The sequence below is a fragment of the Cervus elaphus genome, chromosome 27, assembly GCF_910594005.1.
Source record: "Cervus elaphus chromosome 27, mCerEla1.1, whole genome shotgun sequence".
In the NCBI taxonomy this organism is placed as follows: domain Eukaryota; kingdom Metazoa; phylum Chordata; class Mammalia; order Artiodactyla; family Cervidae; genus Cervus; species Cervus elaphus.
This window is the reverse complement of record NC_057841.1, coordinates 48,248,535-48,270,950: the sequence shown is the minus strand read 5'-3', so window position 1 is coordinate 48,270,950 and position 22,416 is coordinate 48,248,535. Positions and strand designations below refer to the sequence as shown.

Genomic DNA, 22,416 nt, shown 5'->3' with positions numbered 1-22,416 from the left:
TGGTGGTGCCATGTACCAACCAAGGCAGGAATGTTGGCACCTGTCAAATAGTCATTCCTCTTGCTTTTGCTGCAATATGGCGGAGCGCACCACCTCTGCAGTAATAGAGGCTGACAAGTGTCCTGCATATAGAAGAGGCATGCCAGATGGCTACTTTCTCAGACTCCTTTGTAACCAGGACTGGCCATATGACCCAGTTCTGCCAGAAGGACTCAAGTGAAAGTATTTTTGGAGAGCTCCTGGAAAAGATTTTTCTCCCTGATAAGAGAGAAACATGAAAGAATGACTCTCTTGCAGCCCTGGTTGCCTTCTTCTTCTTGATGAGGTTGTGACGTTTGCAAATAAGGCAGCTACTTTGGAACCATGAGGTAAAAAACCTGGGGATGTAAGTGAAGCTGTCTGAGGATGCTGAGACTGATGATGGAAAGAGATCACATCTTTGATGACATCATTGAACAACTATGTGGAACTTGGAACAGAACTTCCTACTTTTAGAATTGTTTTATCATATGGAACTCTGTGAAGCTACAAGCCTTCTAATGGTCTGGGGGGGTTGTCAATGCAGGTTTAAGAAGGATATTAAACTCTAAAGATTAAAGCCTTTTGGAAGAAAGGCATTAGATAAAGGGGAGGCTGACAACATTTGCATGTATAAAACCTCTTTCTGTATTAACACTTGTACTTAGTTGCTTAGTCGTGTCTTACTCTTTGCGACCCCAGGGACTGTAACCCACCAGGCTCCTCTGTCCATGGGGATTCTCCAGGCAAGAATACAGGAGTGGGCTGCCATTTCCTTCTCCAGGGGATATTAATACTTAACAACCTCAAAAATACTCTTGCAAGCTTCTTTGTAAGAGGCCCCCCTTGGAAATTCCTGATCTCCTGGAACTTAACCTTCCATGTCAGTGTATTCCACAGTTATCAGGGGTCTGGGTAACAAGAAGATTGGGACCTGTAACTCCTAAAGGAATATAGTATCTGAAGTCTTTAGCGAAAGAGCCTCCAAACCTTCTGTCTGTTTTCTGTGCTGAGTGCTCAGTTGCTCAGTGGTGTCTGACTCTTTGCGACCTCATGGTCTGTAGCCCACCAGGCTCCTCTGTCCGTGGGATTTTCCAGGCAATAGTACTGGAGTGGGTTGCCATTTCCTCCTCCAGGGGATCTCCCCAACTCAGGGATCGAACCCTTGTCTCCTGCATCTCCTGCGTTGGCAGGAAGATTCTTCACCACTGAGCCACCTGGGAAGTGATTTCTCTGTTTTCTACCTCATACCAAAGGGGGCAGATCACTCTTATAGATTTACTGTCTTGAAACCAAATGTGGGAGTGGTTTTGTTTTGACAGAGGGCACTCCAAGGGACCAGCCCACTGTAGCCTCCGTTTGTTTCCTGTATGGGCAACGTTTGAAACTGGTTGGACTGGATTTCCATTTTTACCATATTTTCTTTCACACATGCTAAGCTTGGGTGAAAGGAGGCAGAGACAAGCACTGACATTTATCCTCAGAGGATAAAACATTCTAAACAGCAGTTTATCCTGGAACACTGACCCTTGAGGCAGGTCATGGCCCATGGTCAGTCCTGATGGGTACCCAGGGCCTGTCTGGCTCCCAGAATCTTCTTCTCAAAGTGTTAAGAGCGTGCCCTGAACATCTGTGACTGTTCTCAGGAATGCATTCTAATTCTTGAGTGAGGAGACCAATGGGTACTTGAGGGGCTATCAAGGGAGAAGAGCTCATAAATCAGAAATTGAACAGGGTTTTCTCAACCATGCATCTGGTGCTATTGTGAAGTATAAAGAAAGGAAGAAGGATTCTAGTATTAATACTTACATACATACCTATGCACGTGATTGTTAATATGTACAATAGCTATAAAAGACATATGACTTAAACAAAATTTACACAAAACTGAGCTGTGAGTATAATTTATTCATATTCTTACATAGAAATTTACTATGCAGGCAATAGAAAAGAATACAAATGCCCCCTAAGAAAATCAATAAAATATTTGCTAAAATTATTAGGATAATACTTAGTAACAAAAATAGCTTGAGAAAATGAATACTATTTAGACAACTTACAAGGTTTGAAACTGTTTCTATTTACAAGTCTGTGTGAGGGCATGGGAAGAAAGTCAGCCCACAAGGGCTTTCATGTGAAGATGGACTTGGAGACAGTAGGAGTCTCTGGCTAACTTAGCCATGCACAGGGTCTCCAGGGCTGGTGATCTTTGGTTTGCTTGCCTTTTTGTCCGTCCCTTCCTAACTCTTATTTCTCAAATTCCCTAACAAAAGAGATTTTTCAAACACTGAAAATTTAGTTTTTCCACAAAAATATACATGACTCTATGACAGTTGCAAAGTCATAGTTTCCAAAGGTCACAGGGTTTTTAAGTTGAAACAGTGTTTTCCTGAGAAAATGAAGAAGTGAACTTTTCTCTAAAATAATTGTAGGTTTACTTCCCTTCTGTTCCTATAGTTTGCACTGACTATTTCAAACTCAAAGAAGAAAAAACCTTTTAGGATTCCAATTTCACTTTCCAATCCTCTAAAATTCCAAAGCTTCCCACTGCTGTATTCAGCATGTTCGGTTATAGAATCTTTACAGGACTGATAGCTTACACAAACGAAGCAAAACTGGTGACTTTTTTATCTGTATTTCTTTCTGGTGGTTCAAATACCATTGGTTTTTGAGTCAGAATATTGTGAGTGTTTAGGAAATAGTGAATTTTTTTTAAAGTAAGAATTAAGCAACTTCTAAGCACTCAGAAGCAATCTGACATTAACTTTCAGTCTTTGTAATACATGACACCCTTAGATGAATTGAAAATGTGGCTTTAAAGGGCCCTTGGATGTTGATGATTTGATATTTGATCCCCTGCTTTTGTGGCCTTTACAGAAGCAATTTAGGGAATAAAGTGAAAATAGCTATGCTGAATATTTTAGAAAAATTTAACTTTTCTTTAATATCTAGGAACTGATAGAGCCAGGACTTCTTTTATTTTACCTCACTGAAAACAAATCCATTCTCACAATGAAAAGATAATAAGCTACCTAAAAAAATCCTTTGCAATAACCAAGAAAAGTGACAATACAGAGTAATTTTGATGGACGGGATCCCATTCTCTCTCCTGCAGCTCTGCCAGCCTGAAACAAACCCACCATCTCCTGTAAGAGAATGTCACACACATATTGGACAGTGTGGAGGCCGTTCTGTTGAGGAGCTGGGGAAGGAGTTCAGTGATGGGCCCTGTGATGTGGACCACAGCCGTAATGAGTAACTTGCACTGATTTTAAATATGCCCAAAGGCTTATCTGAGAATCCTAGGCTGACTTTGATTTTGTGACTGTGAATTCCATTCACTTAAGGCTTATAGAGATTGTAAGAGATTGGTTTTATAGAGATGAATTTTTAATTAACACTGTTAACATCATGTACAATCAAACACCAAGAATATCAATAAATATCAATAACTAGCTTTGGTTTTCCTTCCTCTTTTTTTTGGAACATTCTGACTCTATAAATATAGTACAGTCTTAGTGCCAGTGCCCCACTAGGCTTTAAAATTCCACAGCCAGAGCACATCACCTTGGTGAGTCTTGTGACTTGTTTAGGGATGTTCTGGAGTCTGAAAGAGATACAGAATGAGCATAAGAACACATCACTGATGGTTTAGTATGAAATCTGTTACTAGTGAAAACAACAGTTTTGAAGCTCTGGAAGTCCACTGGGGCAGCTCGTCAGAAATGACTTGTGACCATGGCTGTGGATGGGGGTTGTGTTCACAAAGAGCCTTGAACCGTCCTTTTCCTGGATTGTAGGTAGAAGATGCGGTTTTCCTCAGGATAAGTGACTTTACTGATGGGCATCTTGTAGATGTTGGGGTTTTTTGTGGTCAGCAGGAGGAACAGTAGTGTGGCCAAACAGAAGGGCCAGGTGCAAGATGGCAATCCGACCTGGAGAGAGAGACAAGTCACAGGTTCCTTTAAGATCCTGTTGGAAGGCTAACTTGCACAAAGCGCAGACTTCACACCACTGTCCTTCAGCTCAGGAGACAACTCTCTGGGGCACGCCTGTGGACTCCACTTGACCCCGGGGAGACTGAGTTTAAGATCTCAGGACATTCGACCCCCGGAATGTCAGCATGCACTCCTTAGGGATGATGCATGCCCTGCCCTCCCTCTTACACAGTCAGACTTCCTATAGCGGATGTGTAAAGATGGCACTTAGCTCCTAGAGATGATACTTAGCAACCACCAATAGCTCCTGACCACTCATCATGTCCATGAGGCCGTCTTTGATGAGTCCAGCCCTCTCTCCCCTTGGCCTCTGCCCAGACTAGGTCTTGGACTCTACTTGCTTTATTTCTTTTTGTTTCATCTCTCAGACAGACTCTAAACCCCTTGAGGGTAGCTCTTCCTTCTGTGCATCCATTACAACTCAGGCAATTCTGAGCACACACCATGTACTTGGTTAGATTTGGCCCTATAAACTCCCTCCCCACCCCACCCTGGGCGTGATGGTACCCAAACTTGACTGCACATCAGAATTATCTGGAAGAGCTTAACAAAACACAGATAACCAAGCATCATATAAGATCTCTATCAGAAATGCCAAGGTACAGGGCCCGAGGATCAGGATTTTTCAAAATCTCCCTAGCTGACTCTGTTCTGTAGCCTGCCCAATTCTGGCTCACAGGCCAAGGTCTGTAAACTTTTGCTGGGGTGTGAAGGGTCCCCCAAGCTCTAAGGCATCCCATCATGCCTGTAACAGGGCTTTGACATTCCACCATAAAGATAACTGTGTCTCCAGAAGGACCCTCCCAGGTCAGCTCTCTGTGTTGCTGTGAAGAGGACTAGATGTGGTCCTGCCCCGCTGGCAGCCATGACCACAACTGTATGGATGGAGTTATCAGGGACTGGCCCGGCATCACCTGCAGTAGTGGGTGAGGAAGAGAAGTGAGAGGTGGGGGGCCCCAGAGCAGCTGGGGATACTGGGCTTCTCAGGGGAGGGGAAGGAGAAAGTCAAAGGGCTGGACAGTACTGACAAGGAAGGAAAAGTGGCCAGAGGCACTTAATAGGCGATGATTTTGCCTATTAAATAATTTAGGACAGGGGTCTGAAAAAGTCTCACTGATGACTGGGGATTTTTTAAAAAAAAAGATTATGGGTATGAAAAACTCTTGGCTTAATTAAAGAGAAATCTGGATCTTTAGCCAGTTATCCTTTTCCTTCCTTTTCTGATTTCTCACCCTCTACATAGTCCCAGTTTTCTGTTTAAGTAAAAGATATTCTAAAGTCAACTTCTTGACCCTCAGAGTTAAAGTATGGACTTGATAATATACACGCTAAGTTTCACTTCTTTAAGACAAACAATCTGATATTTTTAGCAAGCCTGGCGATTATAGTTTGGGCTAAGGTTTACTGTGACGCTGGAGGGTAAATGAGGACAGGTGGGTCCAGAAGATGGACTATAGTGACTATCTGTGACGCATCCTGCCCTGGGATGCCATTGAGGTGGACTTCAGGAGAGTTTCTGTATCATTGAAAACTGACCAATCATGCTGATGAGAAAGTGAGATTAAAGCAAACTTACCACAGCCATGAGGTGTGACATGCTGGCTCCCAGGTAGGCAGTGAACAGGGCTATGAGGAAAAAAAGGGAAAGAAAGAGTGCTTGGACTCCTTTCAATATAAATCCCTGAAATGTAAACTTGTGCATTTCACCAGTGAGCCCAGCACCCTGGTTACAAGTCTGAGCTTAGAGTCAGCAGCTCTGGGTTCGCATTCAGTCTCCACCCCTTAGGAGCTTGGAGCCTCCACTCAAAGCCCCCATTTCCTCACCTGTACAAGGGGGTAATGGAAATCTTGCTCTCAAGGGTTGGTGTAAGTGTGAAAGAGGGTAATGCTTGGGCTTAGTACACAGAAAGTACTCAATAAAGGTAGCTTTTCTGTGGTACTATTTATTTTTTTGCTGTTATTGCTAATATAATACTTAAGGAAAAGGCCTTCCACAGTAAATACATTTCCCCATTATTTTACCCAAGCATAATTAAAATGAAACTTACGAATGTTCCTTGAGATAACACATAATCTCACGGCATCTGGGATTCTCAGATCAATGGTTAGAAATCACAGTTAAAAAAAACCATGGTATATGTGTATAGAAGGAGATGGTAACTCAGAAACCAGCAGAAACTGAACACAGACCTAGGATTCCTCTTTGTATTAACATTTTCCCTAAAACTGTTAAGGTCGGCATACATGTCAATGAGTTAACATCCTGTGTTTTTATTTCCTTTGAGCATTAATTTTTAAAAGTAGGTAACTTGAGTATATGTATGACCTTCAACGTAAAATAACAGAAACAAAGATCTCAGCTAGCTAACTCTCAATTCTTGGGCCCAAGGAGACAGGGAAGCCTGTATGTTTCCCAGACACCACCTGAAGAATGACCTTCTTATAATGGTCACATGGCCAACTGGGCAACCAACACTCACTGTTGAACACACTCACCATCTGGTCCTCATGTCCATCAAGAAACACATCTGCTACTTTGGGGAGTTGGGTGGGGTGGTGGGAGAGACTCTATGATCTTCTTTTACTTTACTATAGATTTCCATCCTTTAATTGATATTTTATCTTTCTATCCTGATATTTTTTGTTCAATATTATACCTTGTTCTTTCACAAATGAATTGTCTCATGCTAACAGGAAAGGCTCATCTTTGGAAATGGTCTGGGCTTCAAATCCCAGCTCTGCCATTTTGTTTGCTGTAAAACAAATCACTGAACTAGGAATCTAGTTTCATTGTCTCTAAAAAGGCAGCTGGAAGAGGTTCTTTACAGGGAGTAATGAATCTCAAATGAAATTATGTATTTTCACAAGCAGCAGCTATAAACTCATCTCTGTCATCATAGGAAGGAGGTACTGCTCTGAGCAGAAGGATTGGAAGATTTTTTCTGCTTGGCTTGGATAATTTCATCCCTACCCTCCCCATTTAGTTCATTCATTCATTCACTCATTCAAGAAATATTCACTAGCCACTGGCTAAGTATGGAGATACTCTGTCCCTGCTCTCCTGAGCACCGGCTTTTTTATGACACTCCCCGAACACACGAGTCCTTACTGCATTTCTCTCCTAGGAGTACAGTAGCTTAATACCTGTTAGCACACTTTTGGTGCTCAAGTCTCACACCGTTATGCTCTTTCAATTTCATGTTGCTTTTCTTTCTATAGTAAGAGTATCAGACTAGCTAATAGTTGTTGCCCATCATTAAGATGAGCTGAGTTGGGCTGGGAAAGCCTTACAGTAGAGGTGAAGTTCTGGACATCATGGTTTGGAGGTGATGCCCCAAATAGTGTGTTGAGTAGCTGAGGGAGAGAAAATGCCCTCCAGAGTGGAAGGGAAGACTGAATCCCAGTTCTTCATAGACAACATCCCTCCCCACAGACCTCCATATGAAAGTCCTACTATGATAACCCAACCTGTAAGAAGAGATCCAAAATGTGTTTGCAGTTTGCAGTGATAAAATAACAAAATTGAGGAGTTCTCTGGCTGTGCAATTTCTGGCTTAGGGGCATAGGGAAGGCAACTATACCAGGCCTCTGTCAGAGACTCCTATGTCTGCTTCCTGATAAAGCCACAGGAGTTAATAAAAGGGGAGCTCTATAATAAATGTCTTTATTTATTTACCTTGGCTGACAAGCTTGATCTTTTGTTTGTTGATATGGGCAGGCAGAAACTTGCTGTGCATTTTAGTGTGAGATCTGCTTTACAAGAGGGACTGGAGGTCTGTCTCAAAAGTTTATGTCCAAAGATAAAAAAGACTGATGACTGTGCCCCGTGTGGATGAAACAGCACTCCCACACACTGTCAGTGGCACGGGAAATTCATATGGCCTCTGTGGGGTGCATTTGGCATCTACTGAAAATAAGGGGAGCTAGGATTTTGGCACCAGTGTCTGGGCTCTTAACTAATTGTATACTGACTTAACCACTGTACTAATAAAGAAAATCCAGATCTATCCAAAGGAAGGTAGGTATAACAGATAAAATAAAGGCCCTCAAAGATGTCTACGTCCTGATCCCCAGAACTTATGATATGTTACCTTACATGGCAAAAGGGACTTTGTGGCTATGATTAAGTTAAAGATTTTGAGATAGGGGATTATCCTTAGCCAAGTAGATACAATGTAATCATGAGGTCCTTATAAGAAGGAGGCAGGAAATTTCTATCTAGGGAGTAGGATGAAGTGTTTTCACCTTCTGCTTTATACTCTTCTGTATTGATTGAATTTTGTTTGTTTTGTACAACAGTCCTATACTACTATAAAATTACAGAGAGAAAACAATGACAATATCTCAGCTTTGGGGAAACACATTTGTAAACATCTTTGTCTTCTCCTTTTCCATGATCTGTGAAAAGACCTTCATAGACCTTATCAGCAACTTCTGTGACCAAGACAGTTTTTGCTTGATCTTTAAGGATGTGCTCAGGCTGTCCATACACTGGCCCAGACCATGCTTTGCAACAACTAGAATTCCTCCTCTTACTTTTTAGGACTTACAGAAAAGCCACCCTTTCTAGGAGGTGCTTTTGGATGATTCTGAATTATATTGTTTCCCCCAGGGACTCCTGGCCTGTGAGTCTCTTGGTTCTGCATCATGTGGTCCCCACGGGCTTCTCTTTCTTACTTGCCTGGCTTCTGCTCTCTGCACACAGGAACCACCTAGGATCTAAAGCTTCAGAACCCCTAGCTCTTCCTAGTACTGTCTGGATTGTACTATGAATGTTTAGTACATATTTTCCACTACTACCAGTAGAGAAAAAATAACAGTTTGCACCTGAGATAAAGGTTTGAAACCTCAGACCCATCTCAGAATAAAGAGTTTATCCCAGGTGAGCTCAGGAAGTCACATAATCTGTCTCTACTTTTTTCCTTTGCCCTAAGCTTGTAAACAAGTGAGCAAAAGGTTTTAACAGGGCTTGTAGGTGAACTGTAACATATAGTTACAGTCGTGAAACTATAAAGAAATTTACAAAATAACATGTGAATGGCAACTCCAGAGCTACCTGAGTTTTGTTAATCTTGCTCTACAGCATCAGATAATCAAAATTGAATAAAGCCTTAGAAATCCTTGGTCCTATCCCACATCCTGCCCAATGCAAGAACTCACTCCAAATCCTGCCTGACACACGGCCCACCACGTTAATGGCTAGATTGATTAATGGTGATAAATCCAGCCATTGTTGGATAAATGGTGATAAGTCATCATTCATCCAACTAATGATTGATTAGTTTGGTGACAAACTAAATCTTGTCAAATATTTCCATGAGATTACAGAAATTCTTGCCTGTTCCAATATCCCTCCACCCCTTTGTCCCCCAGGAAGCATCATTCCTTTCATTCTAGCATATTATCTTACATACTTTTAACTTGTGTTGAATTAGGGATGCTGGAAGCTATGGGGTGAATAAGCCTCTCCTTGCAATGGCCTGGGAAATGCATTAGCTTTTCAAATCTAAAGCACTTGAGGTCTGTTTTTACCTAAGGGTTTGAATGATACTGAAGAGAGGGAGAGTAGTGTAGTGGGAGTAACTCTGGAAGTTGTTAGCAAGTATGGACTCTGGGTTTACATCTACCCTAATGGATGCCTGTCAGTGTATCCCTTTCTCTGCCCTTAGAACTCCAACAGTAAAACGAGGAGGATGCTATGGAACTCTCCAGAACCCCTTCTAGCTCTGACAGGCTGAGTCTGGCCTGGAACTCAGAAAGGATTAATATTACAGGTCTCAAAATGTGGTCCCCAGAGGAATAGCTTCAGCACCACCTGGCACCTTGTTAAAAATGCAAGCTCCTCCCCTGCCTTCCCTGCCTCCCCGGCCGGCTCTAACAAACAATGAGTCCGGGACCGGGGCTGGGCCCCAGCAATCTGGGTTTTAACCAGGCTTCCAAGAAATTCTGATGTTTGCTCCAGTTTGAGAACAGCCATATTAATGTGATTCTCTAAGGGCCCATTAATACCACCCGACTTACCAGGAGAACTGACTATATTTAGTTTGTTGCCTTTCAGTTTCTTGGGTCAAACCATTAGTATGAAGAACACAGGACAAGTTGTTTCTATCCCCCACCAAATACATATTGTAAAATGGTTAATATGACTCAGCAGGCTCTCCAGTCTTCAACATGAGCAATGAGGTAGGCAGAGCGGACCCGGGTCCTCCCTGAGAGGGGAGGCCAGTTGCCCTGGTCACACATACTTAGCAGGTATCAGGGGCTCAAACTAGAACTCCAGCTCTAGTTTCTCAGAGTCCTTTCTTATTGTTTGTCCTGGATTTTGATACCACAGTCACGAGCAACTTTTCCCAAGTTCAGGGAATACTCACCACAGGCAAGAGCCAGGAGGTGGGTTTGCCAGGTGAGTGCCATGAACATTCCTCCAATTGCAATGCAAGCTAGAGAGCTGTTGAAACCCCAGAGTCCAGCGTAGATGTTCTCAAATGGAGCTGAAAGACTGAGTCCTATTAGGGAAGACAGGAGGGGTCAGAGCTTTGGACTAAAGACAGGATGTTCTGGAAGGAGCCTGGGGGTGGGAAAGACATCCGAGAACTCCCATTGGTCCCTTGGAAGCAGACCTTCAAGAAAGGTCTGGAATGTAGAAGATGCCTGAGACAGTAACGTGGCAGAGGCAATGCTCAGTATCTGGGAGCAAGTCTTACACTCACCTGCTATTATCCCCAGCAAGGACCCGATCGCAGCGTGCAGGCACATGAGTGGGGAGGAGAGGAGGATGGCGCCTAGGAAGATGGCCCCTGTCCATGGATTATCACAGCCATATATCTGACCCACACCCACGGGCAGGGACTTCAGCAACTGCAGAAACGATTTAGAAAACACGGCCATAAAAACGACTGGACAGAAACCCATAGGACACCCACAAATACAATGCAATGTCATTTTAGATTTAGCATATCTTATCTTTCAAGATCAGAATTACTAACATTTATAATTCTCTCTTGCTCTACAGAAAAATCTCAGTTGCTTTATCCCCAGAGATACACCAGCCCTCCCTGCTGACCCAAAGTCAGATTATTTTATCAGCAGCTCAGAAGCAATTATTGGCAGGTTCATGAATCAGGGCAACATTTACATTTCTGTTGCTAATGAGAACATTCATTAATTAAAGTTTTTATTTTTAAAAATTTATTTCTATTGTATATTAAAAACTAATTAAAATTCTTTTATTTTTTTTAATCTTTTTTTTTTTTTTAGAGAGCATGTATTAATTGAAACCAAGATAGCTTGTTCCAGTTTTCAACAACTGTTAGTCCTTAGAACACAAAAATATATTCAGATGTCATAATTATAGCTTTCTGGCTGAGTTCTGAACTCAGATAATGTGTCTAAGCAAACTTAGACAAATTTATTAGATAAACACCAATACAAAGAGCTGGAATTTGATTTGGGTCAACCAGGCTTTTAAAAATAGTGCTATCCTTATACATATTTATAGTGAGATAAACAGCATACATCCTAGGAGAGTGGTTCTCAAACTCTCACCCACATCACTATTTGGGGAACTTGTTAAAACAGATTTCTAGACTCCACCCCAATGATTATGATTTAGGGAGTCTGAGATGGAACTTGTATTAATATTTAAAAAACAATGATTCTGATGCCCCTAAAGCTCAAGAAATCTGAATTACCATACATATTCTAGGAGATCCACCATCAGAAAAAGCAAAATAGAGAGGTTCTGCGATGGGATCTAACAGTGAGCAACCAGTTCTTTTGATTGGGGAAGGTAGGTCAGGGAGGACAGGACCCCAGCCTGCAGGCCCCTGCTTCAAGGGCTGGCCCCCATTGGACACACCCACTCCCCCGAAATAAGGGCAAAGTCTGGAACAAAGTGTCTGGATTCCAGTGGAGCTATACTCTGGAGTTAGCACTGCAGATGTTAGGAAAAGAGGAGGAAAAGTTAGTTTTGAGCATGTAGTCCTTTAAAAAAATCCCTTAGAACCCAAAGATTTGGAGTAGAACAAATAAGCTTTTAGATGGCAAGAGAAAGTGGCAAGGCTACTCCAGAGCTGAGCCTCTGTAAGGTCTGATGTCCACCAACAATTAACCAGGAGGTGTCTTCCAGAGCCCAGGGGAGGTGGGAATGGGATATAAGAAGATAGTGTATCTTACCTGCAGGGCACTGAGGTCAGGCCAGGTGACATTGGGAACTGAGGTGACAGGTATGATCAAGGTGCTTGGGAAAAATGGATTGTAATGTCCCGTGGCAGAAAGGTACATTGACAATGCCATATTGAAGGGCAGAGTGAAGACAGGGAGGTCCCATTTGCTGAACACGGAGCTCAATGCACTTGAGAAAATTGGACTAAAAACAATAGAATGGAAGAATAGGCATGTAATAAGCCATACTGACAAATTGAATATCTATACTATAGAGAGGCTTTTTTCATTAGCAAATAAGTCCCTAAAGTGTTGAGTTGGCAAACTTTTGACAGGGAAAAAAAAAACAAAACCCAAACCCAAACACACCTGATATAAATCCTATCATAGAACAATTCTTACCTAAAGTAAAAAGTCAACTCTCAGTTTATTTGGCTTGTGGAAAATTATGCTCTGGGGTTGCTCACAATGAGTTATAAATCTAGGTTTAAAAATATTTTTGAAGCATTTAAGACATATGAAAAGAATATTGTCTAAAGAGTTAAAGCCCCTTGTGTAAACTACTTGACCACGTGCCCTTCCATCCTCACCAGAGGCAACCTCAATCTCGAACTTAGTCCTGAAGGAAAAAGTGTAAACTCAGGAGGGCAGAGTTTTAAGTCCTTGAGAAGTTGAACTGTGTGACCTTGGGCAAGGAGGTACCCTCAGCTTCCTTGCCTGTAAACTGGGATGTTGGATTAGATGGTCTCTGGGCCCTTTTTGTTCCCTCACTTGTGGACCCAGTCAAGGAGCCATCACTTTGAAGTTAGAACCCCAGGTTTCCTGAACTCGGGGGAGGGGGTGTGGGTGACCCTGTGCAGTGATACCTCCGGCCCTTGAGCCTGGTCTTCAAAACAGGTGGGAAGTTTCTCCTGAGGGGTTGGCTGTGCCAGCGGGTTCTCCTCCACACACCTGTGGCTGCAGCCAGGGAGGGTCACACTGTCCATGGTTGGCTGCGTCTATGTAGCCAGATGTCTCATGTGTGTGGATGGTAGCATTTTATATTTGGACTATATCATAGTAAGAAGGAAGTGCTTGCTTAAAAAAATGATTTAAGACAGTGTCAACATAGAAACTAGTTTGAAGGGTTTAGGGTTAAAAAAGGAATAGGATTTAGTAAAGAATTGCTTTGAGGGGGACAGGGGCAGGTGGGTAAGGGGGGTTACATAGGGACAGTGGTTCTCAGAGTGTGGTCCCTGGATCAGCCACGTCAGCACCACCTGGTAACTTGTTGAGATGCAGATTCTCAGGCCCCATCCCAGATGGACTGAATCAGGAAGCCTCAGGGAGGGAGCAGCAGTCCATGTTTTAACCAGCCCTGCAGGTGGTCTTTATAGTGTGCCTGTTCGAGGACTCCTGATGCTGGGGAGGGGTTCTCAGCTTTGGTTGTACTTTAGAATCCCCCAGGAGCCTTCAAAACTCCCAGTGTCCTGGAAACTCCCCAAACCAATTACATCAGAATGTTGCTGTAGGAGGGGGGCGATGAGGTGTGAGGGGAAGCCACATGCATCAGTATGTTTGAATGCTTCCTGTTTGCAACAGATATATCCTGAATCTAAATAAAAAAGATAATTTTCTAGACATTGCCTTATATATAACATAAAATTTACCACTTAAACCATTTTAAAGCATTCAGTTTAGTGGTATGAAGTATGTTCACACTGTTATACAACCATCACCACCATCCATTCACGGAATATTTCTCATCTTACAAAACAGAAACCTTGTACTCACTAAATAATAACTCCCCCCATTCCCTCCTGTCCCTTATACATTTTTTTCCAAAAAGGCAATTTGAAAATCAGGTACAACTTACCAAGTCATGGACATGGCAGATACAGGGAATAACAGCCACCAGAAATAGTTTCCCTTGTCTGAATAGATAGTCATGAGGATCCCCACCAGGGTAGCGTTGTAGCCCTGGAGCCCTGCTGTAATGGCGGACCTGTGGGCAAGAGGCACAGCTTAGACACCTCCTGGGTTGGCTGAACGTGCCCATAAATACCACTTGTAACTTCCAGGTAATATTTACATTTGAAAAAGAGATTATATTTAGGGTTTTATTGCAAAGTCTCTAGAAACCAAATACTAATAAAAGCATGAAACAGTAAAATGTACATGGATAAAATACAAATGTGCATATAGAACAACCCCTACAGAGGCATCATAGCTAAGGAGTAGAGAAAAGGAAATCAGCAAGCCAACATAGTCTGTTTCCTTTTAGCCTTTCCTTCCCAAAGTTATTATTTCTTTTGAATCATTAGGGTCTTTGACTTGAATAGAGCTTTTATTTGAAACTCTTCCCTAAGTCTGATTTTCTTGCTGAAAGGTGTAAGATTCTTGAAACGTAAATTCAGTTCCACAGTGTCTTTGATTTTATCAACACAAGTCTTCCAACTTAGAATATATTTTCATCTTCTTGTTCTTCCCTTTTGTTGTTTCCAGATATACATTTCCAAATTATTACAAAAAAAAAATCCCTTTTACTTGGCAAACTATTCCATTTAACTATATGCATCTTTAGCATCTAATTTTTTCTTGGGTCCCTTTCTTCCCAGCATTTAACATCACTTCCAAATGTTGTCCTATGGGTTAAGTTTCTACTCCTGGTCAAAATGGTACCTTTTCATAACTGGGGACTAAAATTTATCTTTCTGGAAGTTGAACTAACCTTTTCACTGTCTAGGAAGAATGAATTTGCTAAACTAAGCATGGAACTAAGATATAATGGGTTTAGTGGAATTATTAAGCCACTAAAACTTTTCCTGAATTCATATGCATTTTTTTGCCCAAATAAATAAAATGCTGATAATAAATAACTGATCGATCATTAAAGTAGACTCCCTTTGGACTGTAGGGTCTTATAGCTTAGTTATTATTTATAAGAATTACTTATAGCTTAGTTCTGGTAGCATGTATTGCCCAAAAGGATCTGGCTGCTTATTCGGGTACTGTGAATAAGAGGCTATAAATGATTTCCTGACTGCTGACTAAAGGCAAATATAAAGCATTCTGTGGAATAAAGGTTGATTCTCCAGGCGAGGGTGGGGCTTTATCACTATTGCCCAGAGTCACTGGTTGGCTCCTGTGTTCTTTGAAGCAAGAAGCAGAGGCTTGGAGGGACATGCTTACCTGTCCTGACTAAGTAACAGGGCTGTCAGGGTGGAGACCACTGTTCCCACGCAGCCATTGAGGGCACACCAGGGATTCTGGACCAGGAGTCCCACCAGAATCAGGATTCCACTGATGGGGTTGCTGACAAACACAACTTGGGATATCCCCCGAAGAACCCAGTCGACGAACTGGAGAGCCTGGGGTTTATCTGGAAGAGATGAGATGAGCAGAGGCAAGGAAATGGTGGGGCAAATGGGGCTCCTTCCTGAGTCTCCTTCCCAAGCCTATCCTGAGCAAAATCCCCTCTGAACAAGGTGAGGCTAACTTTGGATATTTCTTGAAACTTTTTCTCTGAACTCTTTCCCCTTTAGTGAGCCCCAGATCCCAGAAAGCATCCAGATCTGCTTTAGTGACCCCCAGATCCTCTTTCTGCTCAGTCCACAATGTCCATACTAGAACCCCAGTTCCAGAAAGCACTGAATGGACTTATTTAGTGTGCTTAGATGTTTAGACCCGTAAGCCAAAGGAATGAATTACTAAGAGTAAAATTTCAGTTTTTAAGTACCAAAATTACAAGGTGGAACTAGGTGCCATCCTCTGACATGAACAGGATCAGTGTCTCCATTAAAAAGAAAAAAATGGAAGAAGTTCTCAGGTTAGAAGATAAAAAGTTTAAAAAAATGGAGAGAAAAGTGATAGAAGATAGGGGAATATAACTAAAGATTTGACTAGAAGAACCAGCAGACCATTTCCCCCAATGCCACTTCTCCAAGGTGGCGTAAATACCTTTAAGCCAGTTGGCAAATTCTTTCATGTCACCAGTGATATAGCCAAGTGCCTTGGGGAAGCGTCTTCTGCCTCGACCTTGTGGAGCCTGATTTCCACCCTGGTCCAATTTAACTGCAGTGGGGTTGTCATCCATGGATGTCTCTTCTGGCTCCTCGAGGAAAGGATGGAGCTCATGAACATCTTAATGTAGAAGCCTTTGGACTGGCCAGTGTGGGACCTGACCACAGTAGCCACACAGGATGAGTTTGAAGGCACTTCATCTAGCCCATGACAATCCCACGAAACTAAGAAAGCATCATTTTCCTCTTGAAATATTGTCAGGAAGATTATTATCAAAACCCAAGCCCCATACTACTTTTGTCATCGCTATTTTTAATGTCACCATGAGAAGGTTCTGGTCTTTAATTTCATAAGGCTCAGTTTCTAGCTCAATGAATATTTACTGAGTACCTATATCCTACACTCAAAGAGCTCAGTCTAGTGGAAAAGAATGAAAAATAGTTAATTTCAACATAATGAGTCAGAAAATGATACAGAAATAGCTACAATCAAGTACTTAAGCTTTTTGCTCCAATGAAAGGAGCCAAATGTCAGGTTACAAAATGATGCTCGCTAATATAGACCAACCAGCTACTTTCTAAGACAAGCAGCCATTTTAGATGCAACTTTTATTTTACAAAAACAGGCTTTGTTTTAAAAGTTTGAAAGAGAAGAAACGTTTGTGTGTGTGTTGACATAGCCTAAGAACTGCACCCTGCCCTGCCACCACAGTATTCACTTTCCAGCTCAGAGACTACGTCCTCACATCAGGCAGCTGCCTCATATATTTTTTATTTTTGAAATTTGTTATTTAAGTGTTTAAATACCACTTAAGTGTTTATTTAAGTGTTTAAGCAAAATCATTAAATAAATGAAATATGCAAATCAACATAAATATGGGACTATATATTTATATACATAATATATACATTATATATTTAGTATGTTCACTAAAATATTGAGAATTTGGGCTATATCATTTAAAAATATAATTTACTAAATCTAAACTAGAAAAAAAAAGACTGGCAAAATAATCTTCCACAAGGATGTAGAAAATGGGAAAAGTGGAAGTGGGCTAGCTGCTGAAAACCAAAGGATTACATGTTAAGAACGGTGCACTGTAAGAGCGTACAGGGCATACTCATGGTAAGCACGCCTCAGGGAAGTGCTAACAGCATGACCGTGACTTGTGCTTCACAAGACTCTTCACTTCTCATGTTGCGTGTGCAATAACAAAGAATCAGCATCATCAGAATATTATACCCTGTAGACAAAAGTGAAGGTTTCATGGTGCTGATGGTAGTATAAAAGAGTACCAACGACATCATCCCAGAGGTAGGCAAAAGGAGAGAGACCATGGCAAAACCACTTTGAGTCTGCAAGAAAAGCAAAGAGCCCAGCCAGGCCAGTGACAGGAGAGGAACACCCAAACCATCAGACCCCAGGAGGCACAAGTGTGGAATGTTGAAGCCACAGGCACGTAAGACATGACCAGGGAAATACCCAAAACCCATGCAGTTAAACCAACTCGTCTTCTCCCTGCAACCAGGCTGTGAATAAGGGTTTCTCACGCCTATTTTGGGTTCCACTGTTTTTCTGTTTACCATACCCAATGAAAAGCTATTAAAGCCCAATTAACAGACAATAAAATCTATGACTTTTAAAGTTTTTATATTTTGCAATTCTGATTTCAGTTTTGGCTTCTATTAATCCCAGTACAAAAGTCAATGTAACTCATTTTTTATTGAGTCACAGTTATACTTCAATTGTATTATTTCACTGCCAAATAACCATTCTGCTTTTAAACGATGGTCAGCAATTCCATAAAGTAGAAGCTGTTTATGCAATGCATTCTAGACCAAGGTCATTTTGGTTTGGCAAAATAGTGATAGAAACCTGCATTTGTGAGACTTCCAATGAACCTTTGCATTAAGAGATTCTTAAAATGGAAACTGCTGGAGGTCAGGAACCAAAACTACATTTATGTGGAGCTCAGCTGGCCTGAAGTTAAAGCAATGAAAAACTTTTGAATTATTAAGAAATTATAAAAAATTTGGGTTTTATTTCATAATCTAACTGATAGCTATCATTGATTTTCATTTATCTCTCTTTAAATGTCATAACTGAAGATACGGCTTGGTAAGCCCTTTCCTTAGCTATCGTGACCCCATTCTCAAAGCCACACATCCTATGAGAGGCATCAGGCTCCAGTCCAGGCAATGACAAGAAACTGCCTTGAGTTTCTGTAACTGGGTAGATGCAGCTCTACAGAGGCAGCCCTGAACAAAAACATTAAAGTGGGCATTTTCCATCAAGTACGGAAGCAATTAGGTACATGGGTTATCCCAGGGTGGACAAATTCGTGTTCTCAAAATTCCCAGCATTTATTTATTTATTTTAGAGGGTTTTCAATACATCATCATCTCAGAGATTTTGGAGATACGGATATGAAACCTGATATTCTAACTGGCCAGGCACGACTGAGAACCGGACTGGCCAGAGTTCCCTGCCCAGCCACCTGAAGTTGGATAAAGATTGAACCATTGATCTGAATCTTCAGCCCAGCATGCAGAAGACTTTCTATGCTTTATCTTTCTAGCATCCATATATTGGGGTGGGTGGTAGGGCTACCATGTAATAGAGGGACAGACCTTCTCATAAGTTGATTCCCCCGGGAATCATTTATTCTGGACTGAACACTATAGAGCTCTGGGAAGCCTGATTACTCGTTCCAGAACTCAGGCATGAGAACTGGTCGTGAGAAACCAGTAAGTTAACAGTTGTGGTTCACCCTAGGATTTAATCATCTACACTCTTTGTATTTCTTTAGGGAACTTTAAAAGTCTATATATCCTAATTGGGTAGGCAACACAAAATGATGAAGCAGGAACTAAGTTCAAACTTCTCGAATCTAAGTAGGTCATTAAATTTCACCTGAAAAGACAGGACAAGAAAATGTAAGGAACGAACTCTATAAAATAGAAGCAAGATAAATAAAAATCCCCAGAATACTTTTTCCTAGCTTTTCCATGGTTGTCAAAAATCTGCAGCACAAAGGTCCAACATCTAAACCAAGACGAGTGTGGTGTGAGTTTCTGGACCAAGACCCCTATGCATCAGGCTCAGCCCAAGCTGCACTGCTCCGCAGAGCATGAGGACCCCACTTCCCAGGCTTGGTTCAGAAAAGACACAGCAGAGTCACAGAGACAGAAGCTGTACAAAGGTAGCATACCTGTTCTGCCGGCCCCTGGACCAGGGCCAAGGTTAGCCAGGGGGAGCCTCTGTATGCTGCCTCACCAGTTTTTTTTCCAAAAGGGCCCCTCCAAAGAGGACCAGGATAGGCATCATCAGCAGCGCCAATCAAAGACCGTCCATTCATCCTTCCTTTCTTTCCATACACGACAAAGGGCAAAAATACGTGAATCAGCAGAAATCGTGCCCTGCCTGTGATGTAAAATGCAGGGTTGAGCTCTCCTAGGGGGTTCCTGGGGATAGGAGACCTCAACAAAGAAGGCAGGCTTCTCCATCAGCTAGGGCGCCATCAGCAGAGACGATGAGCTGACTGCAGACACCGAATGTTCATTTTACTTTGCTTAAAACAGAAGAAAAAACTGGCAAACCATCCCGCACAGTGACCCATGTACGGGTCTTGTGCTGCTGTCTTTCTCCACTGGCAGGAAGCTGACAGGTCTGAAGCCTGCTCCAGAGGGAGTGGTGGGCTTCAGGCTCTGAAACACTTCAGGTGAACTGTTAGGGCTCCATCTCAGGGGATGGAGCCACAATTTCCTTCAAACTTAATCTTTACAAATGTGAGAAAGGGAAGACCTCGTCCAGGTTCTATTTTCTGTAAAAAGATGCTAGCCACACTTGCATAGCAAAAGCCCAGTCTAAGAGACTGCTAAATGGCATTATTTTCCTTCTATCTGAATAAGAATTGTTAGAAATTGGACATTAGCTTGTTAATAATAAACAATTCATAGTTATATTCAACAGGTGTGGCAACTTTTTGTTTCCCTTAAAAAAAAAATAGAAAAAAAACTTCCATTACTTCCAAGGATAGCATTCTTCCTTTAGAAGTTCCAGAAAAGTCATATGTTTGGTATTTATTTTTTCCTTCCTCTTTAATTACTTTCTTCCATTGTCTTGGTTTGAAATCTGAAAACTTAACAGTCTGCTAGAGTGTTTCAGAAAAATTCATAATTGTGGACAACTTTACTGACATGTCTTTGGAAAAAGTTGTGCGTGCGTGCGTGTGTGTGTGTGTGTGTGTGTGTGTGTGTATGTTTATCCGTGGTTAAACAATCTGGCTAACACCAAACAGGTGGGTTGCATTATGCATACTTTTGCTTGACAAAGAGCAACATTAAGAAACCCAATAATAGGGCTCTCATATTTAGTTTAAAAGACAAAAAGAAAGAAAGAATGAAAGAAAGAGAGAAGAGACAGGAAGGACTGTCACATTCCCCAGTCATGTTTCCCCATCACCAATATCAAACATGTCTCGGAGAATGACATCCTTGAGCTCAACATTGATATTTTCTAAGAGCCAAGAGAGAGAAGAAGTTGGGAGAGCATATCGTTCAAGCCTTCATTTCATAGAGGAGAAAACTGGAGTCCAAAGTTTGGACCATCCATGTTCACTCCGCAGATCAGCCTAATGGAAGAGGTAAGCCCCGGTGGTTCTTTGTCTTCCAGGCTGGAACCATACACTCTGAAGTCCCCAAGGGGGCGTTAGGGCTGTGACATAGTGGACACAGCCTGTCTTCATGGCCTCCCTGAGGTAACCCTGGGGAGGGGGGTGCTGAACAACAGCAAAGGTTATTTCACCCCATGTCCTTGCCAGAAGCAGTGACTCTTCTGACAAACAAACATCTCACCATGACCCAAAGTAAGTCTCACTCCCTTGTATCACGGACATATCCACAACAACGCCTGTGTGTGTTGAAGTTAACATCCTGAGAATATTCTAGAAGCTACACCCAGTGAGCTTACAATATAAGTCAGAAAGTACTTTTTGTAGCCCAGATCACTTAGCGCCACAAAGCAGGACTCATCATTCTGAGATATCAAGATTTCAGTTCAGCAACGTTTCTTACAGGAAATACAACTCATTCTATTGTCAGCATATATTAGAAATTTGTATAAGTAGAGAGCTCAGAGAGTCTTTAATTTCTATGCCTCAAGTATCACTTTTAAAAATAATACAAAGTTTAGGACATAGACATGGAAGAAAGCATATAAATATTCATGCTCTATCATAATTACGAGACTTCAGCATTGACATTTATGTGATACTTACAGAACTCGTTAGGTTAGGCAGTTTTTGAATCTAAGCTGTGGGAAGTGTTCAGCCTTCTCTAAAACTGTAATGGGAAACAAAGAAAATGCTGTCAGGTATCCTGTCTCCTGATTAAAACACTCTCTGCTCGGAACACCCTCCCTTTGAAGCCTTGAGGCCTGAATTCCACGACAGAAAGTGTAGCTGAAAAGAAGTTGCCAAATTTGTGCTTGCAGTGTGACTTGTTCTCCCAAAGGGTGTTCTAGCATCCTCCGTCCAGCATGACAGTACAGGCAGGATGATCTGGAAAACCATACTTGGAAAGGGCCATTCCCAATACCCACTTTTTTTTTTGAGTCGTACTGATAGATCTCCAATTTTACTTATTTCAAGAACACAGCCTCAAGCTCCTATGCAGCCTCAGTGAGCTCAGGGTCCTTTAGCACCTCAAGTGGACTCCTCGCTGAAACCCTCTTGCACTCAGAGCTCTGGGGCCGATCCTCCCTGCTGCAGAAATCATGAACCAAGACACTGCTCTCAAGCATCCAGGAAGAAGCCTGTGAGTTGGGTAAATGGCTTGCTAGTCTACCAGAACTCTAATTTTGTGCTTTTACTCAGTTCCAATCATCTGAAACATATATCTTCGTTAAAAAGAGAAAAATTAGAGAGGTCTAAGGAGACAGCCCTCCCACCATGAACAGTTGCAAATGAACAGACACGGGGAGTACTCACATAGCAGCTGGCTTCCCCGGCAGAAGGCACTGGCTGATAAAGCCTGCTGGGCTCTATTAAAAGGGAGGTGCTTCGGAGGAGGGTGCTGGGGGAGGGACCCAGTGCTTTTATACTCAGGACCCACTCTGCATATCTGTGCATCTGGCTGTCTCCTCCCACTTCAGGCCCAGGGCCAAAGCACTGCCGAGGAGCGCGCCCCCTGCCCTGGACCGTCTGTCTGTCTGTCTCTGTTCTTGACTTGGTGCC

At 42.1% G+C, this 22,416-nt stretch overlaps 1 protein-coding gene across 8 annotated transcripts in view; it reads right to left on the bottom strand.

The window, feature by feature from the left end:
* Window positions 1–1,911: 1,911 nt before the first annotated feature.
* Window positions 1,912–22,416, bottom strand: part of LOC122684993 (urea transporter 1) — a 51,527-nt gene continuing 31,022 nt past the window's right edge. Inside the window, exons 1-11 of one of the 8 annotated variants that reach the window (XM_043889605.1) lie at window positions 22,171–22,242; window positions 21,460–21,523; window positions 19,393–19,604; window positions 16,119–16,272; window positions 15,351–15,540; window positions 14,035–14,163; window positions 12,192–12,384; window positions 10,727–10,874; window positions 10,388–10,522; window positions 5,593–5,642; window positions 1,912–3,953 (exon numbers count right to left, since the gene is read on the bottom strand). In XM_043889605.1, coding sequence (XP_043745540.1) covers window positions 3,780–3,953; window positions 5,593–5,642; window positions 10,388–10,522; window positions 10,727–10,874; window positions 12,192–12,384; window positions 14,035–14,163; window positions 15,351–15,540; window positions 16,119–16,272; window positions 19,393–19,539 — 1,320 coding nt within the window. In that variant the 5' untranslated portion in view covers window positions 19,540–19,604; window positions 21,460–21,523; window positions 22,171–22,242 and the 3' untranslated portion in view covers window positions 1,912–3,779. Of the gene's footprint in view, window positions 3,954–5,592; window positions 5,643–10,387; window positions 10,523–10,726; window positions 10,875–12,191; window positions 12,385–14,034; window positions 14,164–15,350; window positions 15,541–16,118; window positions 16,273–19,392; window positions 19,605–21,459; window positions 21,524–22,170; window positions 22,243–22,416 lie in introns of those variants that run through there. The other 7 variants (XM_043889604.1, XM_043889607.1, XM_043889606.1 and 4 more) reach the window with 7 other exon arrangements.